General features: G+C 33.0%; 1 protein-coding gene across 4 annotated transcripts in view; it reads right to left on the bottom strand.

Moving 5' to 3' along the window:
* The window catches only part of LOC143239751 (uncharacterized), a 36,986-nt gene that overhangs the window by 2,877 nt on the left and 17,497 nt on the right, over positions 1-16,612 (bottom strand). For 2 of the 4 annotated variants that reach the window (XM_076481205.1, XM_076481207.1), the window contains 4 exons: positions 11,976-12,124; positions 7,157-8,793; positions 6,153-6,225; positions 279-380 (listed from right to left, as the gene is read on the bottom strand). In XM_076481205.1, coding sequence (XP_076337320.1) covers positions 279-380; positions 6,153-6,225; positions 7,157-8,793; positions 11,976-12,124 — 1,961 coding nt within the window. Of the gene's footprint in view, positions 1-278; positions 381-6,152; positions 6,226-7,156; positions 8,794-11,975; positions 12,125-13,049; positions 13,152-13,258; positions 13,343-16,612 lie in introns of those variants that run through there. The other 2 variants (XM_076481204.1, XM_076481206.1) reach the window with 2 other exon arrangements.

Here is a 16,612-nt window from a genome sequence, read left to right as displayed (position 1 = left end):
TAAAGCTGAACCTTCAGAGGAAATGTGTTTTGGAATATTCAGCAACTGTACCAATTAAAATCATGTAGACTCATCATATTTAATGATGCTTAGAGACATTATCAGCTAATGTAAGATAAGTTGGTAATGTCAGATAATACAAAGAGAAAATCTTAACCATGCCAGACTATGGTTTGAAATATTGCCAGTTACGGTTGTCAAGCTAGAAAATATTCATTTAGTGTTTAACAGTAAAGTTTTTAAGATATAAAACTTGTATAACATTCATAACTTCTTACCATGTGACTACCACTCTGAGGCTCGGAATTGTTGGAGTTGATTTACGAAAGGACATGTTAGGTAAATAGACATCGTAGTCAATTTGAAACTTTGTCTCTGCACTGAAATCAAACACAATACGGAATTAATTATATTGTCATCAAACAGTATACTAAACACTTGTATAAATTTAACTAAAAGTACAGTATTTATAGAACGAACAAAAGAATCTGACTGTATTACCTCACTTTTCTGTATGTTTATATTATGAAAGTTTTAGTTATTTCAGTTTGCTTGTGCATACTCTGTAACCTTTCCTTCCTTTACACAAGTTATATAGAAGTTTATGTTTTTCTTACAAAGTCTTTAATTATTCTTAATTGTTTGTAGATTTCTCAAGTCTTTTTACTACTTGAGAATATACTTGGTTTCATATTACTAGACATGGTTATCACAAAAACAACATAGGATGTAAGAAGTTCATTTAATGTCGTGTTCCTACAGCTACGTGAACCTCTATTTAAGCCTCATCATTCACATCTAAATGTTAATTCAGTCCAAGTACTTATCAAAACATCATGATAAAAAGATTCAAGTTGTTGGGTATAGTTCTTGTGTTTGTTATCACAATCTGATATGTATAGTTCCTGTGTTTGTTATCACAATCTGATATCTATAGTTCTGGTTACAGTTCCTGTGTTTGTCATCACAATCTGATATGTATAGTTCCTGTGTTTGTTATCACAATCTAATATCCATAGTTCTTATTATAGTTCCTGTGTTTATCACAATTTTGTATCTATAGTTCTGGTTATAATTCCTGTGTTTGTTATCACAATCTCATATCTTTAGTTCTGGTAATAGTTCCTGTGCTTGTCATCACAATCTTGTATCTATAGTTCTGTTTATAGTTCCTGTGTTTGTCATCACAATCTTGTATCTATAGTTCTGTTTATAGTTCCTGTGTTTGTCATCACAATCTGGTATCTATAGTTCTGGTTATAGTTCCTGTGTTTGTTATCACAATCTGATATCTGTAGTTCTGGTTATAGTTCCTGTGTTTGTCATCACAATCTTGTATCTATAGCTCTGTTTATAGTTCCTGTGTTTGTCATCACAATCTGATATCTATAGTTCTGGTTATAGTTCCTGTGTTTGTTATTACAATCTTGTATCTGTAGCTCTGTTTATAGTTCCTGTGTTTGTTATCACAATCTGATATCTATAGTTCTGGTTATAGTTTCTGTGTTTGTTATCACAATCTGGTATCTATAGCTCTGTTTATAGTTCCTGTGTTTGTCATCACAATTTGGTATCTATAGTTCTGGTTACAGTTCCTGTGTTTGTCATCACAATCTGATATGTATAGTTCCTATGTTTGTTATTACAATCTGGTATCTATAGTTCTGGTTATAGTTCCTGTGTTTGTCATCACAATTTGGTATCTATAGTTCTGGTTACAATTCCTGTGTTTGTCATCACAATCTTGTATCTATAGCTCTGTTTATAGTTCCTGTGTTTGTCATCACAATCTGGTATCTATAGCTCTGGTTATAGTTCATGTGTTTGTTATTACAATCTTGTATCTGTAGCTCTGTTTATAGTTCCTGTGTTTGTTATCACAATCTGATATCTGTAGTTCTGGTTAGTTCCTGTGTTTGTCATCAGTATCTATAGCTCTGGTTATAGTTCCTGTGTTTGTCATCACAATCTGATATCTGTAGTTCTGGTTATAGTTCCTGTGTTTGTCATCACAATCTTGTATCTATAGCTCTGTTTATAGTTCCTGTGTTTGTCATCACAATCTGGTATCTATAGTTCTGGTTATAGTTCCTGTGTTTGTTATTACAATCTTGTATCTGTAGCTCTGTTTATAGTTCCTGTGTTTATATCTGATATCTATGGTTCTGGTTAGTTTCTGTGTTTGTTATCACAATCTGATATCTGTAGTTCTGGTTACAGTTCCTGTGTTTGTCATCACAATCTTGTATCTATAGTTCTGGTTATAGTTCCTGTGTTTGTCATCACAATCTTGTATCTGTAGCTCTGTTTATAGTATCTGTTTTGTGTTTGTCATCACAATCTGGTATCTATAGTTCTGGTTATAGTTCCTGTGTTTGTTATTACAATCTTGTATCTGTAGCTCTGTTTATAGTTCCTGTGTTTGTTATCACAATCTGATATCTATGGTTCTGGTAATAGTTTCTGTGTTTGTTATCATAATCTGATATCTGTAGTTCTGGTTACAGTTCCTGTGTTTGTCATCACAATCTTGTATCTATAGTTCTGGTTATAGTTCCTGTGTTTGTCATCACAATCTTGTATCTGTAGCTCTGTTTATAGTTTTTGTGTTTGTCATCACAATCTGGTATCTATAGTTCTGGTTATAGTTCCTGTGTTTGTTATTACAATCTTGTATCTGTAGCTCTGTTTATAGTTCCTGTGTTTATCATCACAATCTGGTATCTATAGTTCTGGTTATAGTTCCTGTGTTTGTCATCACAATCTTGTATCTGTAGCTCTGTTTATAGTTCCTGTGTTTATCATCACAATCTGGTATCTATAGTTCTGGTTACAGTTCCTGTGTTTGTCATCACAATCTTGTATCTATAGCTCTGTTTATAGTTCCTGTGTTTATCATCACAATCTGGTATCTATAGTTCTGGTTATAGTTCCTGTGTTTGTTATTACAATCTTGTATCTGTAGCTCTGTTTATAGTTCCTGTGTTTGTTATCACAATCTGATATCTATGGTTCTGGTAATAGTTTCTGTGTTTGTTATCATAATCTGATATCTGTAGTTCTGGTTACAGTTCCTGTGTTTGTCATCACAATCTTGTATCTATAGTTCTGGTTATAGTTCCTGTGTTTGTCATCACAATCTTGTATCTGTAGCTCTGTTTATAGTTTTTGTGTTTGTCATCACAATCTGGTATCTATAGTTCTGGTTATAGTTCCTGTGTTTGTTATTACAATCTTGTATCTGTAGCTCTGTTTATAGTTCCTGTGTTTGTTATCACAAGCTGATATCTATGGTTCTGGTAATAGTTTCTGTGTTTGTTATCACAATCTGATATCTGTAGTTCTGGTTACAGTTCCTGTATTTGTCATCACAATCTTGTATCTATAGCTCTGTTTACAGTTCCTGTGTTTGTCATCACAATCTGGTATCTATAGTTCTGGTTATAGTTCCTGTGTTTGTTATTACAATCTTGTATCTGTAGCTCTCTTTATAGTTCCTGTGTTTGTCATCACAATCTTGTATCTATAGCTCTGTTTATAGTTCCTGTGTTTGTCATCACAATCTGGTATCTATAGTTCTGGTTACAGTTCCTGTGTTTGTTATCACAATCTGATATCTGTAGTTCTGGTTACAGTTCCTGTGTTTGTCATCACAATCTGGTATCTATAGCTCTGGTTATAGTTCATGTGTTTGTCATCACAATCTGGTATCTATAGTTCTGGTTATAGTTCCTGTGTTTGTTATTACAATCTTGTATCTGTAGCTCTGTTTATAGTTCCTGTGTTTGTTATCACAATCTGATATCTGTAGTTCTGGTTACAGTTCCTGTGTTTGTCATCACAATCTTGTATCTATAGCTCTGTTTATAGTTCCTGTGTTTGTCATCACAATCTGATATCTGTAGTTCTGGTTACAGTTCCTGTGTTTGTCATCACAATCTGATATCTGTAGTTCTGGTTATGGTTCCTTTGTTTGTTATCACAATCTTGTATCTATCTCTTATAGTTCCTGTGTTTGTCATCACAATCTGATATCTGTAGTTCTGGTTATGGTTCCTTTGTTTGTTATCACAAACCGATATCTGTATATGGTTCCTGTGTTTGTTATCACAAACTGTATCTGTAGTTCTGGTTATAGTTCCTGTGTTAGTTATCACAAAGTGATATCTATAGTTCTGGTTATAGTCTCTATACTGTTATTCCCAACAGATATCATATCATTAATTATATCAACTGACTGAACTACCTCTACACTGTTCTCTGCTTTCGATGTGTTCCAAAAGCATTATTATTAATAACTGATTTCATTAGCTATTTCTACATGAGTCACTGGTGAAAGGCCATGTTATCACATTTGTTGACTTGCATTCCATATTGTATCAAACTATTATTTTATGAATGTATCTCCTCGAATTTGGTATGTAACTATAGATTATAATTGACGTTTTTCATATTATATGTTATTTAAATTTTTAATTTCAAAGTAGATATTAAACAAAAGCACCTAAACATTTATTTTTCTGTGTCATGTGGTATGGTGAATAAAAAACTGGTTCATATCAAATGTTTGGTATGTACAGATTATAAACTTAAATTATCAATATTGACAAACTAAAACAAAAATAGAAACCTTTTATCTTTTTTGTTTGTTAAGCTATCACTATATTTAGTGAGTCAACCATAGTGGTCCACATTTGGAAATGGTTCCATACGTGTCTATACACACACACACACATATACCAATTTCTATATCTGATATGTGAATAACCAATTTAAAGCTTAGAATGTCATCTTGGTAGTTTTCTCAGCCATACTGAAATATAACAATGTCACCTCTTTCTTTCAAGACAAACCTTTCAGCTGGTAACTTGAAATTTTAGTCTCTTCACAATTTCATTTTTTTCTTAGATTCAAATGCAGATTAGTTATTAAATTTCATACATTATAATGGAAGTGGATGGTATGTATGGAAGAGTATGGTATATGTGTGTGTGTGTGTATGTTTTTCTTATAGTATTGCCATATTGGACTATCTGCTGAGTTCACCAAGGGGAATCGAACCCCTGATTTTAACGTTGCAAATCTGAACACTTAAAACTGTACCAGTGGGGCACTGTGTATGGTATCAATGAAGTAATTTACAATTTTTTTTGGCTATTCATACGTATATATAAAACCAGGCTTAGCAAGCAAAGACAAGCAGCAACAAGTACAAAGTACATAAATAAAAAAAATAATTGTATAGTTTATTTCCTTAACTACTGGTCTATGTCTTAAAAACACATTTGAGAACCTGTTTGTTAATAATAATAATCTAATTTATTATAATTTATATATGACTGTATTTTACCAAATATTAGTCAAACATAGTGACCTCACTCTGTAAATATTAGAGGTCAGTTTTATATTGTTGGGTAGGGTAACAAGAGTGCACGTGTGTCATTGTAACTTCTGCATCACTAGCCAGGCATGGCTGAAAGGGCAACATAATAAAATTAATAAATATATGTTATGAGATTTGAGCTGTTTAGTCTACACATTTATGTTTCAGTTTTATAATCTGTACTCATACTAGAATAAAAAAATAATAATTTATATTAATGTTATATGGTGATTACTAGATTGGTTGAATCAACTGAACCAATATAGGGATTTATTAGTAGTGAAAAGAACAAAGTTTTTTCTTTAAAAATGTTTGATAAAACTATCTGGATATAATAAGGATTTCACAAGAGAAATTAAAAAATTTTCTGATGCATAAAAGTACTTTTTTATCTTAAAATGAAAATTACTTTGCATGTTGCATAAATAAAAAAATCACGAGGAAAACACTGTTCAACAAACTTTAAGACTTAATTAAAAAACAGAAGAGATATTTTGTGTATGAAAACCTTGTAATGTTTACTGATTACCTGCCAAATTTCGTGAGCATGTGCTTATTAATTTAAAAGTAATGAAATTAAAGACATAACAAACATAAAAAGTTTATAATATCAGTCCATGGGACTGACCAGCCAAAATAGTTAAAATTACAACAGTTGTTCCTTTGAAATTACCTAATACAAAACAAGTGCTTTTAAATTACCTAACCTTTAACACATTAGGTGCCAGAAGAATTTAAAAATAAATAAGAAAGAACTTAAAGCAATTACCTCTTTCCCAAACAAGATGTGGATGATGTTAAAGTTGTACCCTGAATAACGTTCAGTTTGTTCCAAACGTGGCCTTCATGTCCATGTAATTAGATATTTACATTATATCTTATCATTACTGATGGTATTAGCTTCAAACAAAAGTTAAAAACTTTACATTTTTATTTTGCCTTCACCATTAATCATTTCTGTTTTTATTATTCAGACTCTAAAACACTAACATAGAAATGTACATTAAAAAAAACTAAAGTACCTGATAATACTGAGTTAATGTTAATGATTTATCATTAAGCGCATACTGATTTACATCATTTCTTAATTTACTGTTCAGTATTTCTCAGTCTTCCAATTCTAATACATTTATTCTTAAGATATAGTCTGCAAGTCAGGAAGACATGTTTCATGAGTTGATTTTCCAAAAAAGTGTACTGACACACACTTTTTTTTTTTTTAAGTCTGAATAAAGAATCAAATTCCTTGCAATATCTGGTATCTAAGTTACCTACCATCATGGCTGAATTCACCAATACTCCTATGTAGTGACTATATGTTTTGTACAAGACTGGTTCCTCGGCTCTAAAAACCTGCTTCTTCCATGGTTGTCAAAACGTCTGTCCATAGAAATAGCTAAGGACATCTCATCAAACCATACGTATCACTATAAGGTGGCTAAGTGTTGTACAAAGACACTTATACTATTAAAAGAGCCCAGTCAATTATTAAACTCTACATCTTTGTAGTCAAACTTTGATGAGAGGCAAGTGACTAGTTATTTCAGCAGTTTTCTTTTAGAGGTTGAGAGATTTTTACCAGGTTTTTATAAGTTCTAACCTTAGTACTTGAAACTAGATAGCCCTCTGTATACCACCTAGTTCTTCACATTCAGTCCTGCTGACTTACAGACCAGACTTTAAATTAATTTTGATTTTTAAGCTTTCTCATTTCTAGTTTGAGAGAATGTTATGAAAACACACAATGAATGTGAGCTGAGTGAAAGAACTTACCTACAGCAAGGTCTTCCACAGGCTGAACCAAAGGCTTAACAACTCCCTTCCAAAGAACACTCCCAGGTCCATCCAACAACTTTTCCAAAGACTCTTTTTTAAAAAGTTCTTTCTTAAATTCATTCCAGTTAGAAACAGAAACATTTAGTTTTGGGATCAAGGATATATAGTCATCTGGATTTTCCACAGAAGATAATGGATATTTTCTTTTGTTACCACATGTTCCTCTGAATTCATTTCCATGATCCCTCCTGGAATGTGAACTGTCATTTAACTTTCTTAGTGCTTCTGAACTACCTTTTGACTCATTTCTTTGGTTTTCTATGACAGCCTTTGAAAACCCTTTGTTACCATAACTTCTGGTGTTTGTATTCTGGTCATGCATCACTCTTTCATTACCTGAACCAGACTGGTTAGTTGAACAGTGACTGTAAGAACTACTGGCTTCCCTTCCAAATTCTCCATAACAGGTGCTATCACGAGATAAGTTGGGTGCATCACTTCTCTGAAAATAACCATGAGATCTTGAAAACATGTGTGGTGAGTGTGAACTCCACTGACTGTTCATGATATTGGTGGGTTTGTGACCTCCTACTAATGAAACCTGACCCTGGTGGCCATAGTAACTCCATGAGGCATGAGTAGGAAACTGGTTTGGCACTGGGTAGTTACTGTATCCTTGATGAAATGACACCTGAGATGTGAATTGTTGGTTATATGTTCCTGGATCACTAAGATTCCTGGCATGGAGGTTTCTATAATCACGTGAATACAGATTATAATCATCATTTCTCAACCAATTAGAGCTCTGCCAGGATGAACCTTGTGAGGAATCACAATATGATAAGGTAGATTTTTCGGTATTTCTAAAATTTTGCCTATCATAATCTCTACTTCTTCTCTCTCTTGTTTCTTCATCACTGTTTCTGTGCTTATCTGTCTTATGTCTGAGAAAAGAACCAGACCTTCTATTAAAGTCTAGGGTCTTTGTTTTCTTTTCTGTGTCTTTCACTGTCATGAACCTAACATCAAACACATAAGAATCTTGCTGGAAGGTTATGTTGGAGGGAATTAAACAGGCTGGTGGCTTGGTCAAAATTACTTGCTCTTTCCCATACATGTTAGGAAATTCGAAAGTGTTCTGTTTTTTCTCACATTTGGAATCTATTTGAGAATTACACCCTACACTAAGGTCTTCCAGATGAGATGAATTTCTTTGTTTCATTGATGGAGACATATAAATAACTTCTGGTTCATCAGCAGGTGTATCTGCTTTAAGCTGGTTTGTATTACTGGAACTTTCTGTAAGATTAAATGTTGACACATTGTCATAAACTGACGAACAATCCTTCTTCCTAGATACGTATACAACTTCAATATCGTCCAACTGTTGACAATCTTGTGCTTTAGAGTTTCCATTTGAAACACTTTCACCATTAACATTAGAGCATTCTGATGGAGAAACAATCCTAGGTTCTTCACAGTTCCTTTCAGGTTTGTCAATTGTTATAACATCAGCCATACCTACTACATTATTCTCAATTGTACTTTCATTCCTTACTTCACAATGCTTCCTTTTCATCTTTTTAATATGTTGATCTATTCTTAGCTTCCTTTCATACTGTGTTATATTAATCCTGTAACAAACACAATACAATTCATACCCCAAACTAAAATATATATCATTTATTCTGTAAACACATATTTCTCATCAAGCCAAGTCTCACCCACTCTCTATAGATAACAAACAAAATAACCCATTATTTATCCAGCATTAATTTCCAATTGCTCTCTTGTGTAAAGTGGTAATGTAAACATCTAATGATGTTCATTATGTGTTATTAGTGAGGTTGTTATTACAACAGTAACATAAATATCTACTGAAGTTCACTGTGTTTTATCACTAAGGTAACTATTAAGATTGTTACTAAAATAGTAACATAAATATTTGCTGATGTTCTGTGTGTTACTAATAAGGTTACTACTCCATCCCTATTTGTGGGTTCTGATCCTCGACATAGCCACTTAGTACACTGGTACCCAGAATAGATTCTGTCTATGTGCAAAGGTCATAATATCACTGCCAGCAACATCAGTGATTATTATATGTTATTATCATCATCATCTATGAAAGCTCGGTGCTAAGAATTTCTGGGCATAAAAAAACTTGACCATGGATCTAGGAATACTATAGGTCCTTGATTCAGTTCATATCTTCACCACATTCTTTCCTTGTCACCTCCTAGCAACATCTGTTTAACTGTCAGAACATCACATTCTGATTTTTCCTCTCACATACATCCAAGGCAGGCTTCATTCTTAGGATGATGACATCTGTCCTTACTCCAGTTCAACATGTTATCAAGCAAGGTGTATTTTATTTTGTATCTTGTCTCTTGGTCAGGATCAGTTGACTCCCATCTTGTTCATAGCAAGCCTGATTCCTACTCCTCTCTCATTCTCCCATTGCCTTGATGGTTCTTTCTCTTCTGGTAGTTGAAGTGTCCATTGAATCCCTTGTGCCTTCTGGATGAAACCACAATGGATCCTTTTAACGGTTTTTATTCAACTATGGAATCATAAATATTGATTCATTGGATTTCTCAGTTTTCTTAGTCATGACCATTCTTCAATCTCTAGGAATTATTAAGTTGGGAGATTACTAAGATATAGGTTCTTCTACTGCTATCTCACCTAGAGTTCCAAGTGAGAATAAACTAGACCAATATATATACAAAAACGGCTCATATGCCCAAAACAAGATCATATAAACAATTCATATGTACATTACCAAGATCTGTTTATGAGGCATCCCCAAACAATCCATAATGTTTACATATGAATCATAATAGACAATCTGGTTTATGAGGCATCTCCAAATATGTAACATCAAGCTCATTCCAAAGAAATGTCAAGTCTAATCTAAATCAATTTATAAAGCCTTAATGGCCCTCAATGTTATACAGAAGTTCCAACCACTGAAGCCTGCAAGATAGTCTTAGAAATCTATATCCGAGACCCTAACCCAACTATAGACATTCCCAGCAACTGATTAACAACCCTCATAGAATTCACCATGGTAAAGACAAACTTCATGTTCAACAACCACAACTATATACAAACAAATGGCCGAAGCATGGGCAACCCAGTATCACTAGTTCTAGCCAATATTTTTATGACACAAGTTGAAACACAAGCAATTAACACAGCATTACATCCACCACTATACTGGTACAGATATGTAGATGACACGGTTGCAGGATTCAGATCTACAGAACACATACTTAATTTTTTCAATCACATTAACTCTATACATCCCAACATTAACTTCACATGTGAACAGGAAGAAAGCAATCAAATATCATTTCTAACCTCAAAATTACAAGAACTGACACACAATTCAAAACAGAAATCCACTGAAAAATCACCCATACTGGACTATACATTCCTTGGGACTCAGCACATAAAACAAAAAAAAAAACTCAACATACTAAGAAACCAAATAAACACAGCCATAAAACTATGCTCACCAGATAAAATTAACAATGAATTAGACAAAATAAAACAATACTTCATCAACATCAATAAGTTTCCTCCACAAACCATAGAAAACATTATATGCACACACCTAGACAAAAGCAAAATCAACCAACAAAAGTAAATATATCTCACGAATAAAAAAAATCACGAAACCATATACTGCTGCATACCGTGTATTCCCGACATCAGCAGAAAAATAACAAACATTTGGCAAAAAATAGTAACAAAATATGACATTCCAGTTAATACCAAATTTATTCAAAAACCAGGCATAAAACTGAGGTCTATACTATGTAAAAACTACACTGACAAACACAACACCAACATTATTTATAAAATACAATGTGATAACTGCCACGACTTCTATATTGGAGAAAAAAGTAGAAAAATGGAAACCAGATTCAAAGAACATAGAAAGTCACCTTCACACGTTTTCGAACACTGCAAGTCAAATAAACACAACATAACCATAGAAAACACTCAAATACTAAATAAAGAAACAAACATAAATAAATGCAAAATTAAAGAAGCCTTACTTATACAACAACTTAAACCCAAAATAAACCAATATAAAGGAATGCCTTTATACCTATATTAAATAAAATTATATATTCAAACATCTAACACTGCCCTCTACATTCCAACACTCAGTTACACAACCCCTTCCAAACATGTGGTCAGCTTCCAGTCAGTTACCTCTTTCTTTCTTTGTGAACCTGACGATGACCAAAGAAGGTTGAAACGTTGTTCGCTCTTCTACATAAAATATTTTCTCAACCCAAACGAGCCATTTTTGCATATATATTTCTCTACAAGTGGGTTTTCTCAACATCACAAACCAGACCAATACTCAGGTAGGCAAAGGAAGAAATCTTGACAATTGAGTAACAGCTATAAGTTTGAGAGGAAGTAAGTACATTTTTATAGGTACAGTCACACAGTTCAGAATTGTACTCAAACTTTTTTTGACAATAAGAAACCCACTTTTTAGAAACTAAAGTTTGGAGCTGACTTGAATAAACAGTGGAAAACACTTTATTACAACATTTCAACAAACCTATGCTACCATCATCATGACACAAGTTTCTGAAATATTTTTAATTTGTAATAAAGTTTCTTTCACTATCTATTCAAGTCATATCCAAACTTTATGTACTCAAACCTCTAAACCTGTATCCATGTGGCAGAAAGTATTTCAGAATTTTTATCAAAATGTTTAAAAACTTAGTCACTTCTTTATTACACTTAAACTTTTCCTCTTCTAAACTATAGGACTTACTTTCCTTGATGCTTCACCACAGTGTAGCCCAAGCGTGACAGATGAGAGTAAACCTGGTATTTGTAGAGATCTTCTCGGTTCTTCAGTAGGTAACCATACCCTGCCTGAATACTTAGTGGCATGCCTTCATAATAAACCTCCATTTGACCCTACAGACACATTTAAAGTTTCTTTTAATTACGTACACCTTCACTAATTAGCAAGTATGAAATATACAATGAAATATGTGCTATGTTTGATTTATACAAATTAATAAACAGAAAACTAAAGTATGTCTGATATACACAAGTATTTTCCACACTATTAAAACAGCTAATTTTGGAAATAAATTGACTTGTGCAATTACAAAACAACAAAACATAAGTAAAATTCTGTTAATTAAATATTTATCAAAACAAACCTTTGAACTTTCTAGATAACATAAAGATGGAACAAAAGAAATTATGATAGTGCCTTGAAAACAAAATACCTTTAATGTACTACACTTTCAAACCTAAAAACCAGTAACTTAAAACTGAACACAAGTTTCTATCCAGTGCTTTATGACACTTTATAATTAATACTGTAATATCTACACCAAAAATGGGTTAATTTACACTGTAGACTGCCTAAATAATTAGATGGAAACCAGTAATTTAATACTGAACACAAGTTTATATCTAGTACTTTATGGCATTTTATAATGAATACTAAAGAACAATAAATCATGTAAAGTTTCTTCACTAATTCCAGAAGTTTATTTTAAATATAAAAATATTGTATCACAACCTCCAGGTTTTCCCATATAAAGATAATTTATGGGCTTAAAAATCTGAGATAAAAACTGTACATTCTAACTTACAAGGGGAAGGAGCTACAGGTTAAAGATACAGTAGGTGAAAACTAGCAAACAAATGTAAATGGAAAGTTTAGATGGAAATTAGATGGAACTGAGAGTTCACATGAGCAGATGTGTTAGTATTATATTATTGTAATGAAATACACAAGTTCTATGCACACCCAAACACATACAATAATATTGAAAGTACAAAGGTCTTGTTATTTTTCTAATAAGAAAAAAATGTAATTACTCACAGTATCCAAAAGAAAAAGGGCTTCTTCAGGATACAGTAATGTCTGGTTCCCCATCTGATGCCCCATGAGAGTTCACATGAGCAGATGTGTTAGTATTATATTATTGTAATGAAATACACAAGTTCTATGCACACCCAAACACATACAATAATATTGAAAGTACAAAGGTCTTGTTATTTTTCTAATAAGAAAAAAATATAATTACTCACAGTATCCAAAAGAAAAAGGGCTTCTTCAGGATACAGTAATGTCTGGTTCCCCATCTGATGCCCCATGTGTTGCAGTAATTTACCCTAACAGAAACAAACTGTTTCTAAAATATAATCTACAGTGAAAGTAACATAAGAGAAAAGTTGAAAAAGATGTAGGTGCACTGACTAAATTAAAATCACATAACATCTATTAATCATGTACCCAGTTACAGCAGTGTATGTCATCTACTTACAAGATCTGGCACAAATCTGGTTAGTTTGGCACAAACCTACACCATGAGCTATCTCTACTCTGTCCTCCAAAGTTATCGACACCCGATTCTTAGTGTTGTAAGCTCACTGACCTACTAGCAGAGTGTATGAACAAGCAAACTGTACAATGCCACATCTGATTTTCTTCTTGGAGTAGCCATTAATGAGTGAGAATTATAATATAAATAAGACAGTGCAAGATGTGTATTTTTTTTTAGAAATGCTTGGAACATGTATTATGGAAAATATGTTACTGAAAAATAAAAGCACAGTGAAAACAATTATTACATAATTTCATGCTTTTAAACACCGAAGTAGATTTCACATTAGGTCTACCAAAGATTAATTACCTTGTATAAAAATGATGTTTAATGTGCCATGCTGAAATTAAAAATACTTTTTCTCTCTTTGTAGTTTAATGGTCATGATATTATATTCTTTTTTTAGACATTAGCAAATGAAATGTAATATTATGTTATACTCTGGTAATTCTATACAGACCTACAATGAATTTTCTCATCTGCATACCAGTTCAAGTAAAAATAATTCTACACCAATTCTAATTTTCTACTCACAGACCATTATGCAATAAATATTTAATATTAAAATGAGAATAAACTCCTACCTTTAATTTCTGTACAGTTCCAAGGAATCTTAAGCTATAAGTAACACACTTATTTGATTTTGTTAGAGAATTTTTATGACCATCCTGAAGTGTAGATATGCATTTGTTGCATAACTATCATTTCTTTGAAAACCTAAAAGTTCATGTCCTGCTTTCATGTGATTTTCCTTTTATAATAGAGGTTTATCCCATAACAGTCCTTTGCTGTCACCCTTTCATGATGTTCTGGCACATGGTCTGAACAAATATCAATAAAGCTTAACTTTTAAACTACCACATGTGTCGTTGTATAAAATGCACCCCTATTATCAAGGCTACCTTTAGGGAAAAAATATTTTTCACAGTTATTTATTTGTTCAACATCAGTGTAATATTTTATTATTTTTTAGAATACTACTTCAAAAGTAGTATCCATAATAAAATAAAATGTGGTTGTTTTATACATTTACATCAAAACATTGTTCATTCATTATAAAAACTTTCAAAATCTTTGTTGCATCCCTAAAAACAAGTTCTGAAAGTTCACTCTCACTTGTCCTCAAACAATATCATCCTTGGTGCCATTAAGGTAATTGCTCACATCACATTTTTTAAATGCCTTTATTACAGTTTTCACACTTTATGGAAGAAAAAAACGTTTGGTACTTTTACACATTAAGAAAACAAAAAACTGCTTACTCACCATAAACCCCTTCAAAGTTTTTAAAAGCAGTATTAAAAAGGTAATAAAACAAGGTTGTTCCATATATTCAATGCAAAAACATTATTCATTCATTATAAAAACCTTCAAAATCTTGTGCATCACTTCATTCACTGTCACTGAAATCAAGTTCTGAAGGTTCACTCTCACCTGAGTTGAACAGTTGAAATATCCATTTTCACTACCATCAAGGAAACTGCTTATGCCACAATCCTTAAATGCCTTTATTACATTTTCAGTCTTAACTTTGTCCCATGAGTTTTCCATACACAACTGGAATGCTTGGTCTCTTCTTTCTTCTGGTAAAAGTCATTTCATAGTAAACTATCTGGATCCATTTGTTTTACTCCTCACACATGAAGCACTTATTGATGGATACCTCCAGTGGTTGTAATTAGCTTATTAGCCCCACCAGGTATAACAGCCAGTTGTGTCTTCACTTGGGCAATTTTTTTCTTAACTACACCAGTTTTGTGTGCTCTAAAAAAATCCATACAAGCAAGGCCAATGGTTTCAGTTATCCACCTGGACATTTAGCCCACTCTCTCTCTAGCCACAACTTTATCCTCTCTGCATCCATCCCTTGGGATGGACATGAACACCACCACTTGGCAACTTTTATTTTGGCAAGATCTTTCTTTAAATATCAGCATTGGTGGAAGTTTTGAGCCATTGGTACAGCATGATAATAGTACTGTGTAATGAGTTTTCTCATGCCACTTGCTTTTATAGTTGTACTCATAGTACCCTTCTTGTCAGCAGTTTTATTACTTGGAACATCAAAAGTTAATGGTACTTCATCCATATTATCAATCTGAGACAGCTCAAAATTTGTTGATTTTCTCGTGTTGATTATATATGCATAGAATTCTAAAATTGTATTCTCAAACTCTTCTGGCATCCACTGTGCTATTTTGGTTCTTGTTCCCATTACTAGGTTTTTACATTTCATGAATCTAGCACCAAGATGTATGACCAGTAAAATCATAATTTTCTTCCTGAGGTATCTGTTTTCCTTTGAAAATTACCATTGTCATTTGAAGTACAATACCCTGACCTCTCTGTTCTGTTATCCCTGTTATTTAAAGTACAATACCTTGACTTCTCTGTTCTGTTACCCATGTTATTTAAAGTACAATACCTTGACTTCTGTACTGTTACCCAAGAGTACAGTTCTTCTTCTAGTTCTGGCCATTTCACTTTCTTACCTCTCAAGACGTATTTTGTTTGTTTGTTTTGAATTTCGGGCAAAGCTATCTGTGCTAGCCATCCCTAATTTTGCAGTGTAAGACAACAGAGAAGGCAGCAAGTCATCACCACCAATTGCCAACTTTTGGGCTTCTCTTTTACCAATGAATAGTGGGATTGACCATCACATTATAATGCACCCACAGCAAAAAGGACAAGCATGTTTGGTGCGACAGGGATTCGAACCTGCGACCCTCAGATTACGAATCAAATGCTTTAACCCACCTGGTCATGTGGGGTCCAAGTTGTATTTACTGCCATGAACTGACTGTAACTAATCTTCTTGCTCATGCCAAATAAGTATCATTTTTTCACTTGGTGGTGGCCCAAACACTTTTTCAGCTGCCCTATTACCATGTTATTTTTGCATACTTTATGAAATCTAGCTTAAATTTTGCATTGTAGCAATGTCTTTTTTGCTACAACATGGTTTTCCACTTGGTATTCTTTTATATTCCCTAAAACAATTAATTTTTTGTCATGTAAGGCTCAGTGTGTCCCCAACTTTTTCACAAACAAAGGATGA

This window comes from Tachypleus tridentatus, chromosome 13, assembly GCF_004210375.1.
Source record: "Tachypleus tridentatus isolate NWPU-2018 chromosome 13, ASM421037v1, whole genome shotgun sequence".
In the NCBI taxonomy this organism is placed as follows: Eukaryota; Metazoa; Arthropoda; class Merostomata; order Xiphosura; family Limulidae; genus Tachypleus; species Tachypleus tridentatus.
The sequence above is the reverse complement of the archived record's forward strand: the minus strand, read 5'-3'. Positions and strand labels throughout refer to the sequence as shown.